This window comes from Mirounga leonina, unplaced genomic scaffold, assembly GCF_011800145.1.
Source record: "Mirounga leonina isolate KUSES-001 unplaced genomic scaffold, KU_Mleo_1.0 Mir_152, whole genome shotgun sequence".
Classification (NCBI taxonomy): Eukaryota; Metazoa; Chordata; class Mammalia; order Carnivora; family Phocidae; genus Mirounga; species Mirounga leonina.
Window position 1 is genome coordinate 3807824 of NW_023270380.1, and position 15619 is coordinate 3823442.

The window sequence follows — 15619 nt, forward strand, 5'->3', positions numbered from 1 at the left end:
TGACAGTCAAAATCTGGAGGCAGAGAAGGGAGAGAATTCTGTAGGGAGAGATGGCCCGAAGGACGTGGTTCTTGGGTGGGTTTTGAAGGAGGAAGTGGAGAAAAGAAGGAAGAACATTCCAGGTGAGGAAATAATTTATGTAAAGTGGGGAAGGCCGCCTCCCCTTGTGGCAACTGAGCATGTTAGGACAGGGAGGTGGGACTGAACTCATGGGGGAAAAAGGATTCCACTGAGTTACTCCTGTTACCTAGACTTATTCTTAATAGCATCACGTAAACAGAGCATTGCTTTTTAGGAAAAAAACCTCAGAACGCTTCCTGTTCTAGATAAGATGGAATAGATACACTTCTCCCTATTCCTCCTATTAGGTATAGCTGAAAACCTTGGACATTACATATAAAACAAACATAAGGAGGCCTGAAGGGTGGAAAGAAGGCAGCACACCGGCTCGGAGGCTCAGCCAGGGGACAACACAACAGACACAACTGAAAATCTCTTGTCCTACCAGGAACCAGGAGAAGCAACTTAATTGAAACAAACATCAACATGTGCCAACAGCAAGATGACGGATATGTTGGAATTATAGGGCAGAGACTTTAAAACAGCTGTGCCGAAAATGCTTCAGTGATCAATTGCAAACACACTGGAAACAAATGAAAAATAGAGTGTCCATTTTAGCAAAGATATGAAGATATAAAGAAGAATCAAACAAAAATTTTAGAACTGTAACATATAATAACTGAATGAGAAAGTCTCTGGAAGGAGTCCCCAGGAGAATGGAGACAACAAAGGAAAGAATCGGTAAACTTGAAGGTAGAACAATAGAAATTGCCCAACAAAAAGCAGACTTTGGGGGGCGGGGTGGACAGAGCTCAGGGACTTGCGGTACTATAATAAAAGATCTAACATTCATGTCATTGGAGGATGGTCTTGATAATTTAGAAACTTCTATCATTGTGCGGGTATGAGTATTGACAGTCACATTCCTGAAAATTTTTCTCTTTCGAAAGTTTGGTTAATTTTTTTTGTCATGTCTTGTAGAATTTACTGGTCACTACGTGTGGCTGCTGAAAAATGTTTTCAATTTATTTCACATTTGCTTGTTTGAGCGTAGTATGTTTAATGCTGTAGAGGCAAGAGATAAAGACCTTCATGGATCAAGATTACTAGAAAGAGCTGTGTGCACTGTTTCCCTGGTTCTGTAGCAACATGAAGAAAATATCCCTGCTGGTCACTTCCTACCTCACGCATGCGCGCGTGCGCATGTGAACACACATACATATGAGTTTCGTGGTCATAGTGGCATTTAGAAAGCATATTTCATTTGATTTCCTTTGAAATATCTGCTTGATGGGAATGCTGGTGAATGTTATCTGCCGAGGGCACAGAAGAGACAGCTGGAGACTGGAGTGTTGACTTCAATGCCAGTGTGGCCACCAGGCACTGAGCACCTGGACTGAGGTGCTGTGCTCAGTCCTGTAGATCACCAGGGCTTGTAGACGTCACAGTACCTGCTGAGCTATATCATGTCATCTTCATTTTATCAGTGAGAGGCTGCATAGCGTACCCAGGGTCATTGGCCAGGAGGTGTCACGGCTAGGTTTCAAACTTCCAACTGTCTGCCTACGAAGCCTGAGCGTTAGCACAATCCTGCTGTACGGTTTCCTTCGGTGATAGGGATGATTCAGATGATTTTGTGAACAAAAATCTCAGATTCCTAGAAATTATTTGGTTTTTCTACTTTATGTAATGTTACTACAACTAAAATCTACTCCACTGTCCTGAATTCAGAGTCCTTTATACTTGTTTTTTTTTCCAAAAAGCAGTTTTTATGCTTTTAATTTTTGTGCATTGCAAGATCACAAGAGTAACAGGAGCTAGGTCCCGATTTCCTTCCAGTTTGGGAATTCTTAGACCTCTGCTTACTCATTCCTGCCATGGGTTTTTTCATCAAGCAGGGCATAAAGCATTTTTATCTCACCAGGAATTCGATGCTGTCCTCTGGGTCCCTGGACTCCTGTAGATACAGGAGTGAGAGAAGGTCTGTTAAGCGCTGGTTCAAAAGCCAGTAGGCAGGATGTTTCTAGAAACTGACAAGCAAGCTGATCCTAAAATTCATGTGGAGATGCAAAGGACCCAACTGAAACAATCTTGGGAAAGAACAGTGTTGGAAGACTCCTACCTACTTCCCGACTTCAGAACTCATTACAAAGCTACAGTGGTCGAGACTGCATAGTACTGGCCGAAGGTTAGACACAGGTGGAAAAGAACTGAAAGTCCCGAAATAAACCCTTACATCTAAGATCAGTTGATTTTCGACAAGTGTGCCAGGACAACTTAATGAGGAAAGAATAGTTTTTTAGTAAATGGTGTTGGGAAACTGGGTATCGACATGCAAAAGAGGGAAGCTGGACCCTTACATTGTTCATATACCAGAATTAACTCAAAGTAGATCCTAGGCCTAAATTTAAGAGCTAAACTCTACAGCTCCTTTTTTTTTTTTTTTATCTCTTTGAGAGAGACAGAGAGCGTGTGTGTGCAGGGAGGGGCAGAGGGAGAGAAGCAGACTCCACTAAACTCTACAACTCTTAGAAGAAAATACAGGAGTAAATCTTTGTAAACTTGGGTCAGGCAAAGTCTTACTTGATACAACACGAAAGTAATTCTTGGTTTGGAAACTTTAACCTTCACGGAAAAAATAGAGCTAGAGGGATTGGATTCAGGAATAATCCTATTTTTAGGTTCAATAAAGACACAACATGAAACAGGTTAGTAATAACTTTTGATATGTGTTAACTTATAACGAGCATTGTCCAATTTCTTTCCGTAATCCAGTGCTTATTAGGAACTTGTCAGGGTCCTTCTCACAGTTTCAAGGAAAATATGTGGTTTCATTTTGCTTTCTTGCATGTAGTATGTCTAGACCCTTAGGGGCATTTTTTCCTGCCTGTTCCTGTGTCCAGATAGTTACAGCTTCCCTGATGTCCTGGTGCCCGGGTTGTTGACTGGGACCTCTCAGGCCCTCCCGTAGCCTCTGCAGGCAGCACAGAGCAGGTTGGATGCTTGAGATGGTCAGCGTCTTCATAATCTTTTACCACTCAGCTATATTTCAAAGACCCTCCTCAGCTTAGAATTCAATAAACATTTACTGGGCACCGCCTGTGTACCAGACACAGGGTGAATGAGATGCCCCGATCCCCATGGAAGTCAGGGTCTAAGTGTCACCAGGTCACCAAGGGCCAGGCAGGGGCTCAGCTTTCACTGGGCTTCCCGTCTTTCTCTGGAGGCCGCAGTGCAGAGCGGAGGGTGGACCAGCTTCCTTCCCGCAGTCCTCCTTACCTTGTTCAGTCCTCCTTGCCTTGTTTGCTTCTGCATCCGGAGCCCTCGCCTGGCCAGCCTCTCGGGAAGGACTTTTTGCAAAATCAAATCCTGGTGGTTGACTACAAGACGGGGCTTGTGTATGCCGGGAAAGGCCCCCGAGGGGGACAGGTGATGCTCTCCTCGCTCTCGCATTTGAGCTTGGCTTCGGTTTACAGGGAGCGTCATGATGAACACCGTCGACAGTTTCACATAGACCTCTTACTGCGTAATTCTCAGAAATCATCTTAGGGAAATCAAAGGGGGGGTAGCCAAATATTAATGTAGTTACGCATTAATTTTTTTTTTAAAAGATTTTATTTATTTATTTGACACAGAGAGACACAGCGAGAGAGGGAACACAAGCAGGGGGAGTGGGAGAGGGAGAAGCAGGCTTCCCACTGAGCAGGGAGCCCGATGCGGGGCTCGATCCCAGGACCCTGGGACCATGACCTGAGCCGAAGGCAGTCGCTTAACGACTGAGCCACCCAGGCGCCCCGCTTTCATTAATTTTTAACATGAAAACATTCCCAAGATGTATCTTTTCCAGGTGTTATTTTTCCTGTGGAAGCAAGGCTTGGCGAGCGCCTCAGCGTGTGGGATGCCCTGCCGCTGCCCTGGGCACCCTTAGCTCCCAGCGGCGGGTGGGGGGCTCGCTCCCAGCGGGTGGGAGAGAGGAGGCGTGTCTCGCTCGTGGGCTGGGTCCTGAGAGCAGGGCTGCCCCATGATCGTCACGGTGCCGATGGAGAGGACAGGGCGTTTCCCAGGGACACGGGATGGTGCCAGCATGTAAGCGCTCCTCGGGGCTCCTTTCAATGAGCTCTGCAGCCCCGCGCCTGTGAAATCCGGCGCCTCCACCAGCTCCTCCTTCATAAATGTGACCGTTCCGGAGGAAGTGGCCCCAGACGCCTCTCATCTGGGAATCCCCCCTTCGAGGCACACAGTAAACTCACAGACCCTGAGGGCGGAGCCTGGTGTCATTCCTGGTGAGGTCAGGGGGCAGGAAAGGGAACGAGTGGCCCGAGTGGCCCGCCTGCACTCTGCTGCTAAAGGCATGAGACCCCTGTTGCTGTCGCCCGCCTGCCTCCCGCTCTCCTCCCTTCCCATCAGCGCACTTCCTTGAAAGCAAACAGCAGAAAGGGACTTGGGCTAAGTTGAGCACGCACAGCAACAAAGAGCCTTCCCGGGCTGTGCGGCGGTTTCTCATCAAGCTGGAGGCGAAGCTGATGGTCCTAGTGTCGGTGGGACCAGAGCTACTGGGGAGCGACGGCGAGGACAGGTGCACCACGTCCTTGGACAGATGGGAGGGGGGCCCAGCCGTTGGCTGCTCAGCTCACTCCTTTCAGGATTCAGGTGCTCTGGATCTTCAGGGCCCAGCCTGCAGTCCCGGACCCAGAGCTAGTTTGCTAGACTCTCGTCTCCCAGAGGGAGGTCAGAGTGCTCTTGGAGGGAGGGCGAGTGGATGTGGGGGAGCCGGGGGGGCGAAGCCCACTATGCATCTCCTCATCAGACGTTCGCCCGGCACGCGGTGGGCAGACAGGCCCATCTGTCCTCTCAGGGCCCACCGGCACGGACCACTGGCTTGGTAGATGCACTCACTTCGTCTTTGCAGGATTCTTTGCTTGGGTCCTTCTCAGGCATAACCGGCGTGGAAGCCTTTCCTCACCCCGCCCCGTCCCGGCTCCTTTGCGCCTCCGCAGACTTTCTCTCCCGGACCCTTGACCATCGGTGTTCTCACTGGCCTTGTCTGTCCCTCTGTTCTGCTCTGCAGGCTCCTTATGGAGTCCTCCCTCTGTCCCCGGCACCTTGCTCAGTTTCTGGTTGACACCCCATCAATGTTGAACGGGTGAATGTTGGGGAGGCCCAGCAGGAAGGCCCTGCCCTTACTTGGGGGACCGCCCACCATCCAAAGCCCCGGGTGGCGTCTGAACGCTTCCCTTGTACTCGTAAAGAAAAATAAAAACGGATCACCGGGTAAAGCTTCCACAGTCCAAGCTGTCCCTTTGCAGAAGCTGGGGCTGGGATCCCACTGGACCTGGCCTGCCTGCAGCGTACCCGCGAGCTGGGCTTCCTCCCTCGGTCCCGAAACCCGCCTCCCCCTCTCTGGGCCTTCGGGGCTCTTCCCGGAGAATACTGCCTAGCAGAGGATTGAGGAAAAGGAAAGGACTCTGAAGCCTGCTCTCTTGCTTCTCCCCGCAGGTCACCAAGGAGAACAGAAACCACCTTTTGCCAGATATTGTGGCGTGTGTGCAGAGCGGCTGGAAGTGAAGACCGTTCGAGCCCCTGCGGTGTGCGCTTGAAGAAACGTGCTGCTTCGCGCCCAGCCTGATCAGTGCCCCGCCTGTCAAGGATTTATGCCTTCGGGCTTACGAAACCTGATGGGCTTTTCCAGAGAAAGCCCGACAGCTGTTCTCCATGAAATGTTTAAAAGATCAAATTAGCCTGAAGGCTGGATTGGCGCGACAAGATGAACAATCCGCTGTGGCTTATTTATGCCGAGAGGTTTTTGTTTATTTCCTCTTGCAGTTGTGCGTATGATTTCGGTAAATTATGAAATGAGAAATGGTTTTCAAGAGTATTAGATGGAACTTGCCCCCATCGAAGTTAATACGTGTGTTCCGGGGAAGGGGGAGAAGGGCGTTCGCTACCTAATCGATTTTGCATGTTATGAAAATTAAGCCCCTCTCCAGGTGCTTCAGTTCACGGGGATATGAGTTACTCGGTGTTTTGAAAATGGTTACTTCAGAAAAAAGCCATTTAAGTCCTCCCCAGCCATCTCATTGTTTATTTGATTGCTTATTGCTTAATAAAAAGAAACTAAATGCTGTGGTTGCAAACACGTGAGCCCTGTGTGCTTTTCGGTCATTTTGGGGGAAGATCTATGAATTTCCAGGATATTTTAGCAACGAGCCTTAGCTCCAAACCCAGCTGGCATTCATGCCAGGCATGCCCCCTTCTGTCCCCGAGGCCCAGTCTAGGCGTGTGGAGCCTAGACTAGGGTGTCCCATGAGCCGGGCGCTGGGCGCACTGCCCGGGAAGCACTTGCGTCTCAGAGCCAGGATGGCGGTCGGGAGCCCGGGACGGGCTCCTTTGGTCCGTCGTTCCCCCAAGGGAACCTCCTGAAGCTTGGTGTGGATTTGCCAAGCCTTTGAGGGGTCACATCTGAAGGGCCTCCTAGATGATGAACTAATCTCATACGAAGGGTGCCTGGTCCAGTGTGGGGAAGGGGGCATGCCCTGTGCCCCTGTCCCCGCCCGGGTGGGTTGTTCAGGGAGACCGAGCTCATGACGTCCGACGGGCTGGTGTGACTTCTGCAGGCTCCCTGGGACCGAAGGAGCACTGCATGCAGGTGTGGTCTGGGAGCCCGGCCCCTGCATCAAGCCTACTCTCGTCCAAAGAGGAGCCCCTCTCGGCCTCAGGTGACCTGAGAAAGGGGACAGGCCGGGGGCAAGTGTCGCCTGTGTGCCCCTGAAGACAGAGCCAGCCTCAGGCCTGGTGCAGCTGCTCTGCCCTGGCTGAAGGGAGCCCCTCGGATGGCGCCGTTACCGGCCTCCAGCGGCGCAGGCTCCTGGCAGCCATCCGCTGAGCGGGACAGATTCGGGGCGGCCCCCACCATGCACGCGGCCCTGCGAGCTCCTGCGTGCTCGCTAATGGTAAAGAAACACGTGCTTTTAGTGGCAGACAGAGAGTTTGAACCAAGTCCCTGTGGCCCCAAAGCCCTTGCTCTTTCTACTCCTCCCACTGTGTTGATGCTTTCTGTCCTTTTCAGCGCATGTGCCCCCAGATCTCAGCGTTGACATTTAGCTGTGATAAACCGAAGCAGCTGTTGGCTGGAAGAGCATGGAGTGTTCGCTATGGCAGGGTCCTTAAATTATTACTGTATTACTTGGTCAAACGGGATGATCAGGGGCATGTACGAAGGTATCCGATGCCATCCCTCTATTTTAAGAAATGACGTCTACTAAAGGATAATGTTATGGTCTGAATGTTTGTGTCCCCCACAAATTCAAATGTTGAACTCTGACCCCCGGTGTGATGGTGTTAGGTGGGGCCTTTGGGAGGGGATGTGGTCATGAGGGTGGAGCCCTCCGGAATGGAATCACTGCCCTTATGGAAGAAACCCCAGAGGGCTCTCTCCCCTCGGCCCTGTGAGGTCATGGCGGGAAGATGGGTGGGGGGGTCGGTGAACCCGGAAGCAGGCCCTCACCAGACACCGAATCTGCTGGCGCCTTGATCTTGGGCTTCCCAGCCTCCAGAACCATGAGAAGTAAGTGCTGTTTAAGCCCCCTCGTCTGTGGTATGAAATAGGATGAATTCACAAATAACTCTGACTCAGGGCCTCAGAAAGGATGGGCTTTCTGCTGAGGTTTAAAGGAGGAAGAGGCGGAGCCAGGCCAGGACCAGAGGAGGAGCCAAGCGCACATCCAACCATCCCTGCGGGAGCCGCTCCCTGACGTGAGGCGCTCTCGGAGAGGAAGGGGTGTGGTGGCAAGGACAGGCTGACGTCAGCAGTTCTCTTTTTTTTTTTTTTTTAAAGATTTTATTTATTTATTTGAGAGAGAGAGAGAGAGCACATGAGAGGGGGGAGGGTCAGAGGGAGAAGCAGACTCCCTGCCGAGCAGGGAGCTCCATGCGGGACTCGATCCCGGGACTCCAGGATCATGACCTGAGCCGAAGGCAGTCGCTTAACCGAATGAGCCACCCAGGCGCCCCCAGCAGTTCTCATTTATTCCTGAGTTTGAAATGCCTACTCTCCAGGCAAACCCAGACACTTAGCAGACAGTTGGGTCCGAGGCCAACTGGAAGGAAGAATTCACTTTGGAAAGCGCGAGATGGACATATGCACTGCTGTATGACGAACTTAAGCTGGAATAACATGGCTGGATGGCACAGAGCAGAACTGATTTGGAGAATGAGTCTACGAGATCCTTCCTTCCTCTTCCCCCAGAGCGGACTGTACCCCCAGCCACTTACCACACACGTTTAGAAAACGATTTCTTTTTACCTCCGAATAAGCACAAGTGCAGGGATGGACAAGTTTTCAAATGCAAAGACTGTCATCTGAGTGTCATGGCTGATGTACATGGCTCACTCCATTCCCAGTCCTCAAGTCATCAGGCGCAAGGTGGGGGGCGACGGTGGCCCAGAAAACGTGGAATGGGCCTTTTTCCTCTTTCTCTTCCTGTCTGTCTCGGAGCTCATGAGGGTTGTGTCTGGGAAGATCGCACACGTGTGCGTGCATGCACGTTGGTGTCAGGTGCCATGTCCCTGGAGCATAATGACTTGGACGAAACCCCCAGGCAGTGGAGAAGGCCTAAGGGGCTGAGTATACAGGGTCTTCGCATTGCACACTTTACGGGCAAGGAGAAGCTGGAGCATCCAGTGATTTTAGAAAACTACTTGCCGAACAGATGGTCTCAGCACCCAGTGCAAAATTTAGAATCAATAATGCCAGATTAGCCCCATGATTTATATAAAACCAAGCACTACAGTTTTTAGATCATTTCTAGAGGAGAAACAATTTTGTTCCGTGTCCAAATGCAGAAAATAACTCTGCGGTTGTAGGCTGCAGCACGTTTAAATTGCCCCAGCAGGAGGTGTCACCTTAGGAATATTTCTTTTAAATGGGGGTGAATCCAGTCTCTTGCAAGGAACACCCTGATAAACAGCTGCCTGGCTGAAGATCAGATTAACAAGCTCGTGTGTGTGTGTGTGTGTGTGTGTGTATTAGGGCACCTGGGTGGTTCAGTCGGTTAAATGTCCCAACTCTTGGTTTCGAATTGAGTCATGATCTTGTGGTCGTGGGATGGAGCCCCGATCAGGCTTCAGATTCTCTCCCTTCCCCTCTGCACCACCCCCACCACCCGCGCATGCGTCCTCTCAAAATAAAAACAAACAGGCTCACGTGTTGTAAATATAAGGTTCTTTACCACAATGTAGAGAAAAAGCGTGACTGCATTGCTGACAGGCATGCGGGTCCAGAAGCGCATCCAACCCCATCTTTCCCTTTGGGGGCACACACACCCGTGCACGTGTGTGTGTGTGTGTGTGTGTGTGTGTACGCACTCCCAGCATGCACACCCAAGACGGTTTTACTCTCTCAGACAGTGCAGACTTGTATTCGGATCGGAGGACTTGGGCCTTACTGTTGTTGACAAACCAGGACCGTCCTTGTCTGCTTCCTTTGCACTGAGATGACCCAGATAAGCCATCGGGTCATTGATTAGAGAAGCAGCTCAGGAATCTCGAGCGGAGTGACATGCATCCAGAGCACTTTGGCTTCTCATCTGCATTCCTGTTTCTCGACCTATTGGTTTTCCAGTTCTGTCAGGAGATCCATTTTCTGTGGAACGCAGTGGCTTTCTGGGTTTCTTACTTCTGGGTGCCCAAGAGGGTGGTCAGCCCGAAACAGGCTGACTTAATTCAAGGAGATGCCCTTTGTGGGGAGGTCACGCTTACAGCTCAGGGCTGGTCCTTAGGGCTTGGCTATAAAGTTGCCCAAGAGGATTTCAGGGACTGCCAGCCAAGTTTGGTTTGGCCGACTTAGAGAACTGCCATGAGGTTCTATCAGCTTCTCCTTAGACAGACACCTGCATTTCAATCAATAATAACCAACTTTGCATCTCCAGGGATGGCTGATTTGAGAATGATGCACAGTGTCTCTGATTACAGAGCCCACCTATTATTATTAATTGGCAATCCTTACTTTGAAAAAAAATTACCATCTGCTTCCAGGGGGAAAGAAATTCTCGGCTGTGCCCTCCCCTAGCCCCCACACTTCAAATCCTAGATACCTTGAAGAAAGTCGTGGGACTATCCCCAAAATGACTTACTTCTAGCTCTTGTCTTTCCAGAAGGGATGGTTCACCAGGTCAGTGATGCTCTTCTTCATAGACTGTGTTTCAGGACCCCCTCACCCTCCCGTACATCCACAAGAAGTCAGGTTTCTGCTTTCCCCAGTGACAGGCTCCACTTGGGGAAGGTCCCAGAATTTGCCCAAACGCCATGCTCACAGTAAAGGATACCCCAGAACTCACACAACCGGACACAGCCATAACTGTAAACATTTTAATTCCCCAAACAAAGGTGTGTGCGAGTGTTCTATGACACGGGAAGGATGGCTTGGCTCGGAAAACAAGCGAACATTCCTGCGAGTGGACAGGCGCGCCGGGCGAGACAGGCCTGACTCATGGGGAGCGTCATGTGAGTCCGGATGGCTTTCCACGCTCCCACAGGACTCGATGTCTACACTCGGGTCACTAGTAGAGTGTAGACATGACTGCATGCACTACCACGTTTCCGTAAAGCTGCCGTTGGCTTATACTTAACATCTGCATAAATGTGCTAGAAGAGGTGAGGTTTTCTTTACGCGGCGATGGAACCCCACTGCGTCTTGAACGTGGTTTACGGGAATGTCCAAAATGCCAATCGGTTAACATGCAGTTGTCTTATTTTCTTCAGGGCAGGAAAGAGGGACTTAGGCGCTCTATTTACTCTAGCTGTTTTAAGCTGTTACCTGGTTTTTGTTAGAATTTTCAAATTCTGGAAGTTGTGCGTGCCACGCCCGGGAGCTCTGGGGGTGGGGGGGCGGGGAGGGGAGGGAGGTGTGCTGTCACGTGTTCCATCGCCATGGGAGACGTCCTTCGAGAACCTGAGGTAGCGTCCCTCGGGTTGCTAGAGCGGCTCTCACGGCTGCAGAGCAGGGCCCCCCTCCAGCCCCTGCCCCTACTGCTCCTCCGAAGCACTCTGCTGGGAGGCCGTGTCGTCCAGGCCCATGTCCTCCTGGCTGGCTCTCCTGCACAGCAGTGCCCCGTTCTCTGCCACGGGCCCAGCCGGACGGTGGTCGCGACGCTGCCCCTGCTCGGTGGCCTCGGTGGCCTCGGTGGGTTCACACGGCTCAGAGAAGTGCTTGAGAGAGAGAGAAGCAGGGAGCCTCAGCAAACATGTAAGGCCGCTTCTGACCACCAGCGGCCGCCGCGGGGGTGGCCTACCCCGCCCGCCCGTGTGGCAGGGGGTCTGAGGGCCGGTGTGGGGGCCCGCGGGGCTGGCCTCCGCCGAAAGGATGAAGGCACGGGTGTACCGTGCCGGGGTGGGTTGGGGGCTCTGAACCCGGGGACCTTCCCCCAGGTGATGGACATGCCCTCGGGTAAGAGGTCACTGTGTGCCTGCACGTCCTGGGGTCCGGCCAGTGCCCCCCAAACACACGGACGCATTGACCCCTGGCGGAAACCCTAAGTCCGGCAGGCTGGTGCCCCAACAGTAATCCCGGTGCTCAGAGTGCCAGGGACCCTATTGTCCTGCGGGAACTTGCCAGAATCCCAGACGCACACCCACAGATGATATCTTAAACAGACTGGCGGGGGTGGGGGGAGGACGAGAAATGTGTGTGATTTTGTGCATTTTTTTCTGAGGAAATGGAAACACAGAAGGAAGTTTGTTTAGACGTGTAGTTACCTAATTAACCTAGCTAAAGCTCCTGAGGGCAGCAGCCTGCTTGCCCTTGGCCCCTGCCTGTGGAGCTTCCCCTGGGGGTGTGGCCCCCAGCCTCCACCTCCAAGTAACCCACCCCGAACCGAAGCCGGGCAGGCGGTGACCCTTGTGCTCTGCAAAGAGCGTCAGCCTCTGGCTGGAGAAGGTGTGAGCCTGCAGAAGGGGCACGCGACACCTCCGGTGTGACACCCATGTATGCCCGGTGCCTCCCGGTCTCTCCCTCCCGACTGAAGGGAAGGGCCGGGGGTCTCTTTACTTCCTTCTTTCCTTCCTCTCTGACGAAGCTCAAGTGTGACCCAACATCAGCTAGCATGGAGCTCTGCATAAGTCACCGTGTAGTTAGGGGAAGGCCTTCCACCTGTCTCTTTCTGAGGTTCACATACACACAAGCGGGAGGACGCCTGGCAGTTGGAAATCTGGCGCTAGGAATCTGCGAGCATCTAACTCCAGGGCTGGCGTGAGTCCTCTCCTGTCCCTCAGGCCAGGGTGATGTGAAAAGAGCCTGAAGCAGAACAGGCTCCTGCTCTGTGGATCTGCAGAGAACATTCCCGCTCCCCTCCCCGGTTCAGGGCTCGGGGTAGCAGTTCTGCTGAGCGTGGGCATCGGGCACCCGCCAGTACCGCCCACTGTGACCCGGGCCCCTACGGGACGTGCGCTGCATACTTGTCTGCCTCTGCGCACAGCCAGGACACCCCCTGTCTAGCGCTACCCGGCGTGTGTCACTCAGGGAACCCCGTGGACGAGGCGATGGGAGTCTACAGGCGGCCGGACGGCCGGGCGTCAGGCCAGAGGCCCGCACACCTGCCTTGGCCCCCGCCGGCCGAGCCCCTTACCCGTGTGGCCTGGCTGGCGGCCCTGGCCGAGGGGCCCATGACGATGCTGACGCTGCTGGACGACTGGGTGTCGCTGGTGTTGCCCCCCTCCGCAGCAGAGAGTCCAGAAATGACCAGGGCACTGGAGAAGCTCCTCTTGCCGAAGAGGAAGCTCAGGGTCGAGCTGGTGGACGAGCCCAGGCTGGACCTGATCAGCGCCTCGGCCCGCTCGCGGACGCTCAGGTGGCCCATGGTGGTGACGGGCGGGGGCTGCGAGTGCAGGGACGCGGCCGAGGCGTGTAGGGAGAGCCGGCTGCCTGAGAGCCTCTGGGCCAACTCGTGGACCGACGTGGACGTCTGCAGGAAGGCCTGGTGGCTTTCTAGGATCGGGCCGGACGAGCTCAGCGTGACCGGCCTTTGGCATAACGCCCCAGGGGCCTGGACAGACTGACTCCTTCTGCCTTTAGAAGAGAGCAGAACAGGTTGCCACAGCAGAGGGGAGAAGGAGCCTACCCATGCAGCTCTGTAGGGAAGCAGGGGGAGGAAAGCGTGCGCTCGCTAGAATGCTCGGTCGCATAACTGAAGTATCGGGAATCACCAGGCTCTAATGTTCAGCTATGACTTTGAAGGGAGCGGTCAGTGAGGTCACAGTTCTAGCAAGTGCCTTATCGACGTGTCTCCTAAAGCTTCCACAATTAGGCATTCCATCGGTAAGAATACAGGGGGTGCAGGGGTGAGCCCCTGGGCACTGTCCCGTGCATTTTCTCACGTTCAACCTCAGCCCAAATGATTAATTGTGCATCTGGCGATTCTAATTTACTTACGTGTGTCTAAAGGAGGTCCCGAGAATTGACATGTCCTTGAGAGAGAACTCTTTAGGGAACATGCGTTAATATGGGGATTCCAGGGGTCCCCTCCAGCCCCACTCCTCCCCGCCAGCGGCTTCTTGGCTGTAAGGGCCCTCTGCCTCATGTGGACCTTAGTGCGATGTGGATGCTGAGATGGTGGGGTGCCCGTTTCCACACAGGTGTCCCCACCCGATCTCTCCTGCCTCCTGCCTGCCCGCTGGGACCCCGGGGGGCGCCCCCCATGGTGCTGCTCACAGTCCCACAGGACAGGGATGAGTGTGGGCAGCCCCCTCCCCCGCCGGCACGGGGCTCTCACCGGGAGCTGGGGCCCATCTGGCCGATCCCTGCTGCAGAGCTAAGTTACTCTTACACAGGGAAACACGGGGAGGAAAGGGACCCTGACGAGTCACAATTAGCAGAGACGGTGATTTGTTAGTTTATCCAGAGTTCGACAAGGCCAAACATCTGTTTGTGATTTATACGGTAATGCTGATTGCTGTCCAAAAATACTCCACATTCATCCGCAAGTCGGTGATTTTGATGCTGGATCGCAGACCACCCGCGCTTGGTGGGGGAACTTCTCAGCTAATTCCAAAAACCAGGGGACAAAGACCCATCTGTATGTCAGAGGGGAATGGTCTATGTTCAAGGCAAGACAGGGGTACCTCCCCTCATTTCCTTGCTTCAGACTTTCTTGTTGCTCTCTGTTGTTATTGTGGTTCTTGATTTTTTTCTAAATTAATTTTGCAAGTGGAACGAGTAAGCAAGCCATGCAAATGCATTTGTGCTACCCAGGATCATTATTTGATAATTTAACTTACTTTGCCAATTACTTCATTATCAGATTATGAGTATTTCCCCGGAAAACCTCCTCAGAACCTGGGTTTTGGAAATACCAGAAAAATTACCCTTCTTGGTTCATTAGCCTGGCACCATTCTCTCATCTCAGATGGTTGTCTGGAAGGCCATGGTGCACATCCTCCCCAGCTGAAGGGTGGAGTCTTCCTCCCCAATCTGGGATTCAGATTAGCGAGGAATTCCTGACTGTTTTCGGCAAGGAGGTCACCAGCCTCTCCAATAGGGACCAGTCCCGTCCCAGCTGGGACATCTACTTTGTAGCGAGGCAAGAAGATGGTAGGCTGTCGGGCCAAAGTTGAGGCCATACGGTGAGTGCTGGGCACAGCAGGGCCAGCAGACGCACAGGGTGGCAGGCTGGGGACAGTGCTCCTGCCTGAGCAGGACCCCAGGCCCAGGATTGGGACGTGCAGCTGGGAAATGAGTCAAGGAACAGGTGCGGCCCCAGTCATGGGAGTTGAGCTTGGGCCGCATAAAGCAAGATCCCTTTCTTAGAATTTGGTTCACGTTCACCCTTCAGACGGTTCCATCATTGCTACCCGGCTCAGCTTCTCGGTCGTGCCCTTTCAGAGAGGCCAGCCCTCTTCCTCGACCCCCCGGGGGCCTCCCTCCCGCCCGGTACTGAGCGCATGGGTGGTCACTGTCTGCTTTGTGGTAGTGTGTGGTACGGGCCATTGCCCTCCTGGCCCCCTTGAAGTGACAATGACTGCATCGTCCCCACAGGTTCAGCACATGGACTGGCAGGAAGGGACAGCTGGGACCAGCCTGCAAAACTGACCTCACACTGAGCCTTAGAGCTTCTTAAATCCCCGATTAGGTGCAGAGTTAGCCCTGGGAACTTTAGCATGGGGACAGGGCTTCTTATCCTTGGCCATTAGAACCATTTGGGAAGCTTAGAAAATGCTGTGCCCTAGAGGCTGAGACCCCCGGGGTGTGCACCTGCAGGCTGCCCTTAGGCCCTCACTGTGCACGGGAGGGCGGCCTCTGGGGCGGGGAGCTGGGTCAGGGATTCTCCTGTTGTTCCAGGCCAAGGCCAGAGATCGGGGCACAGGAATCACCTCCCCTTGACTGGCGAACGGCCTTTAACGACCCCGCGCTGGCTGGGCAGGCTCCTGGCCTCCTTTCTGGGAGCTGTGGTCTCCACTCATGTGGGCACAGGGCTTTGATTCAGCTGCACGGAGGGAGAGGAAGCCAGAGAAGACACAGTCCCTTGGGGATGGGAAATGCTGGCCTGCTGGGCATGGTGGGTGGGTGGCT

At 53.3% G+C, this 15619-nt stretch overlaps 2 protein-coding genes across 3 annotated transcripts in view; one reads left to right on the plus strand and one right to left on the minus strand.

The window, feature by feature from the left end:
* Positions 1–6196, plus strand: part of NTPCR (nucleoside-triphosphatase, cancer-related) — a 30001-nt gene extending 23805 nt beyond the window's left edge. For both annotated transcript variants that reach the window (XM_035008471.1, XM_035008469.1), the window contains one exon: positions 5557–6196. In XM_035008471.1, coding sequence (XP_034864362.1) covers positions 5557–5625 — 69 coding nt within the window. In that variant the 3' untranslated portion in view covers positions 5626–6196. The remainder of the gene's footprint in view (positions 1–5556) is intronic.
* Positions 6197–10015: 3819 nt separating this feature from the next.
* Positions 10016–15619, minus strand: part of PCNX2 (pecanex 2) — a 305854-nt gene continuing 300250 nt past the window's right edge. Inside the window, exons 34-35 of the mRNA XM_035008472.1 lie at positions 12681–13113; positions 10016–11265 (exon numbers count right to left, since the gene is read on the minus strand). Of these exons, the coding sequence (XP_034864363.1) occupies positions 11083–11265; positions 12681–13113 (616 nt within the window). The 3' untranslated portion in view covers positions 10016–11082. The remainder of the gene's footprint in view (positions 11266–12680; positions 13114–15619) is intronic.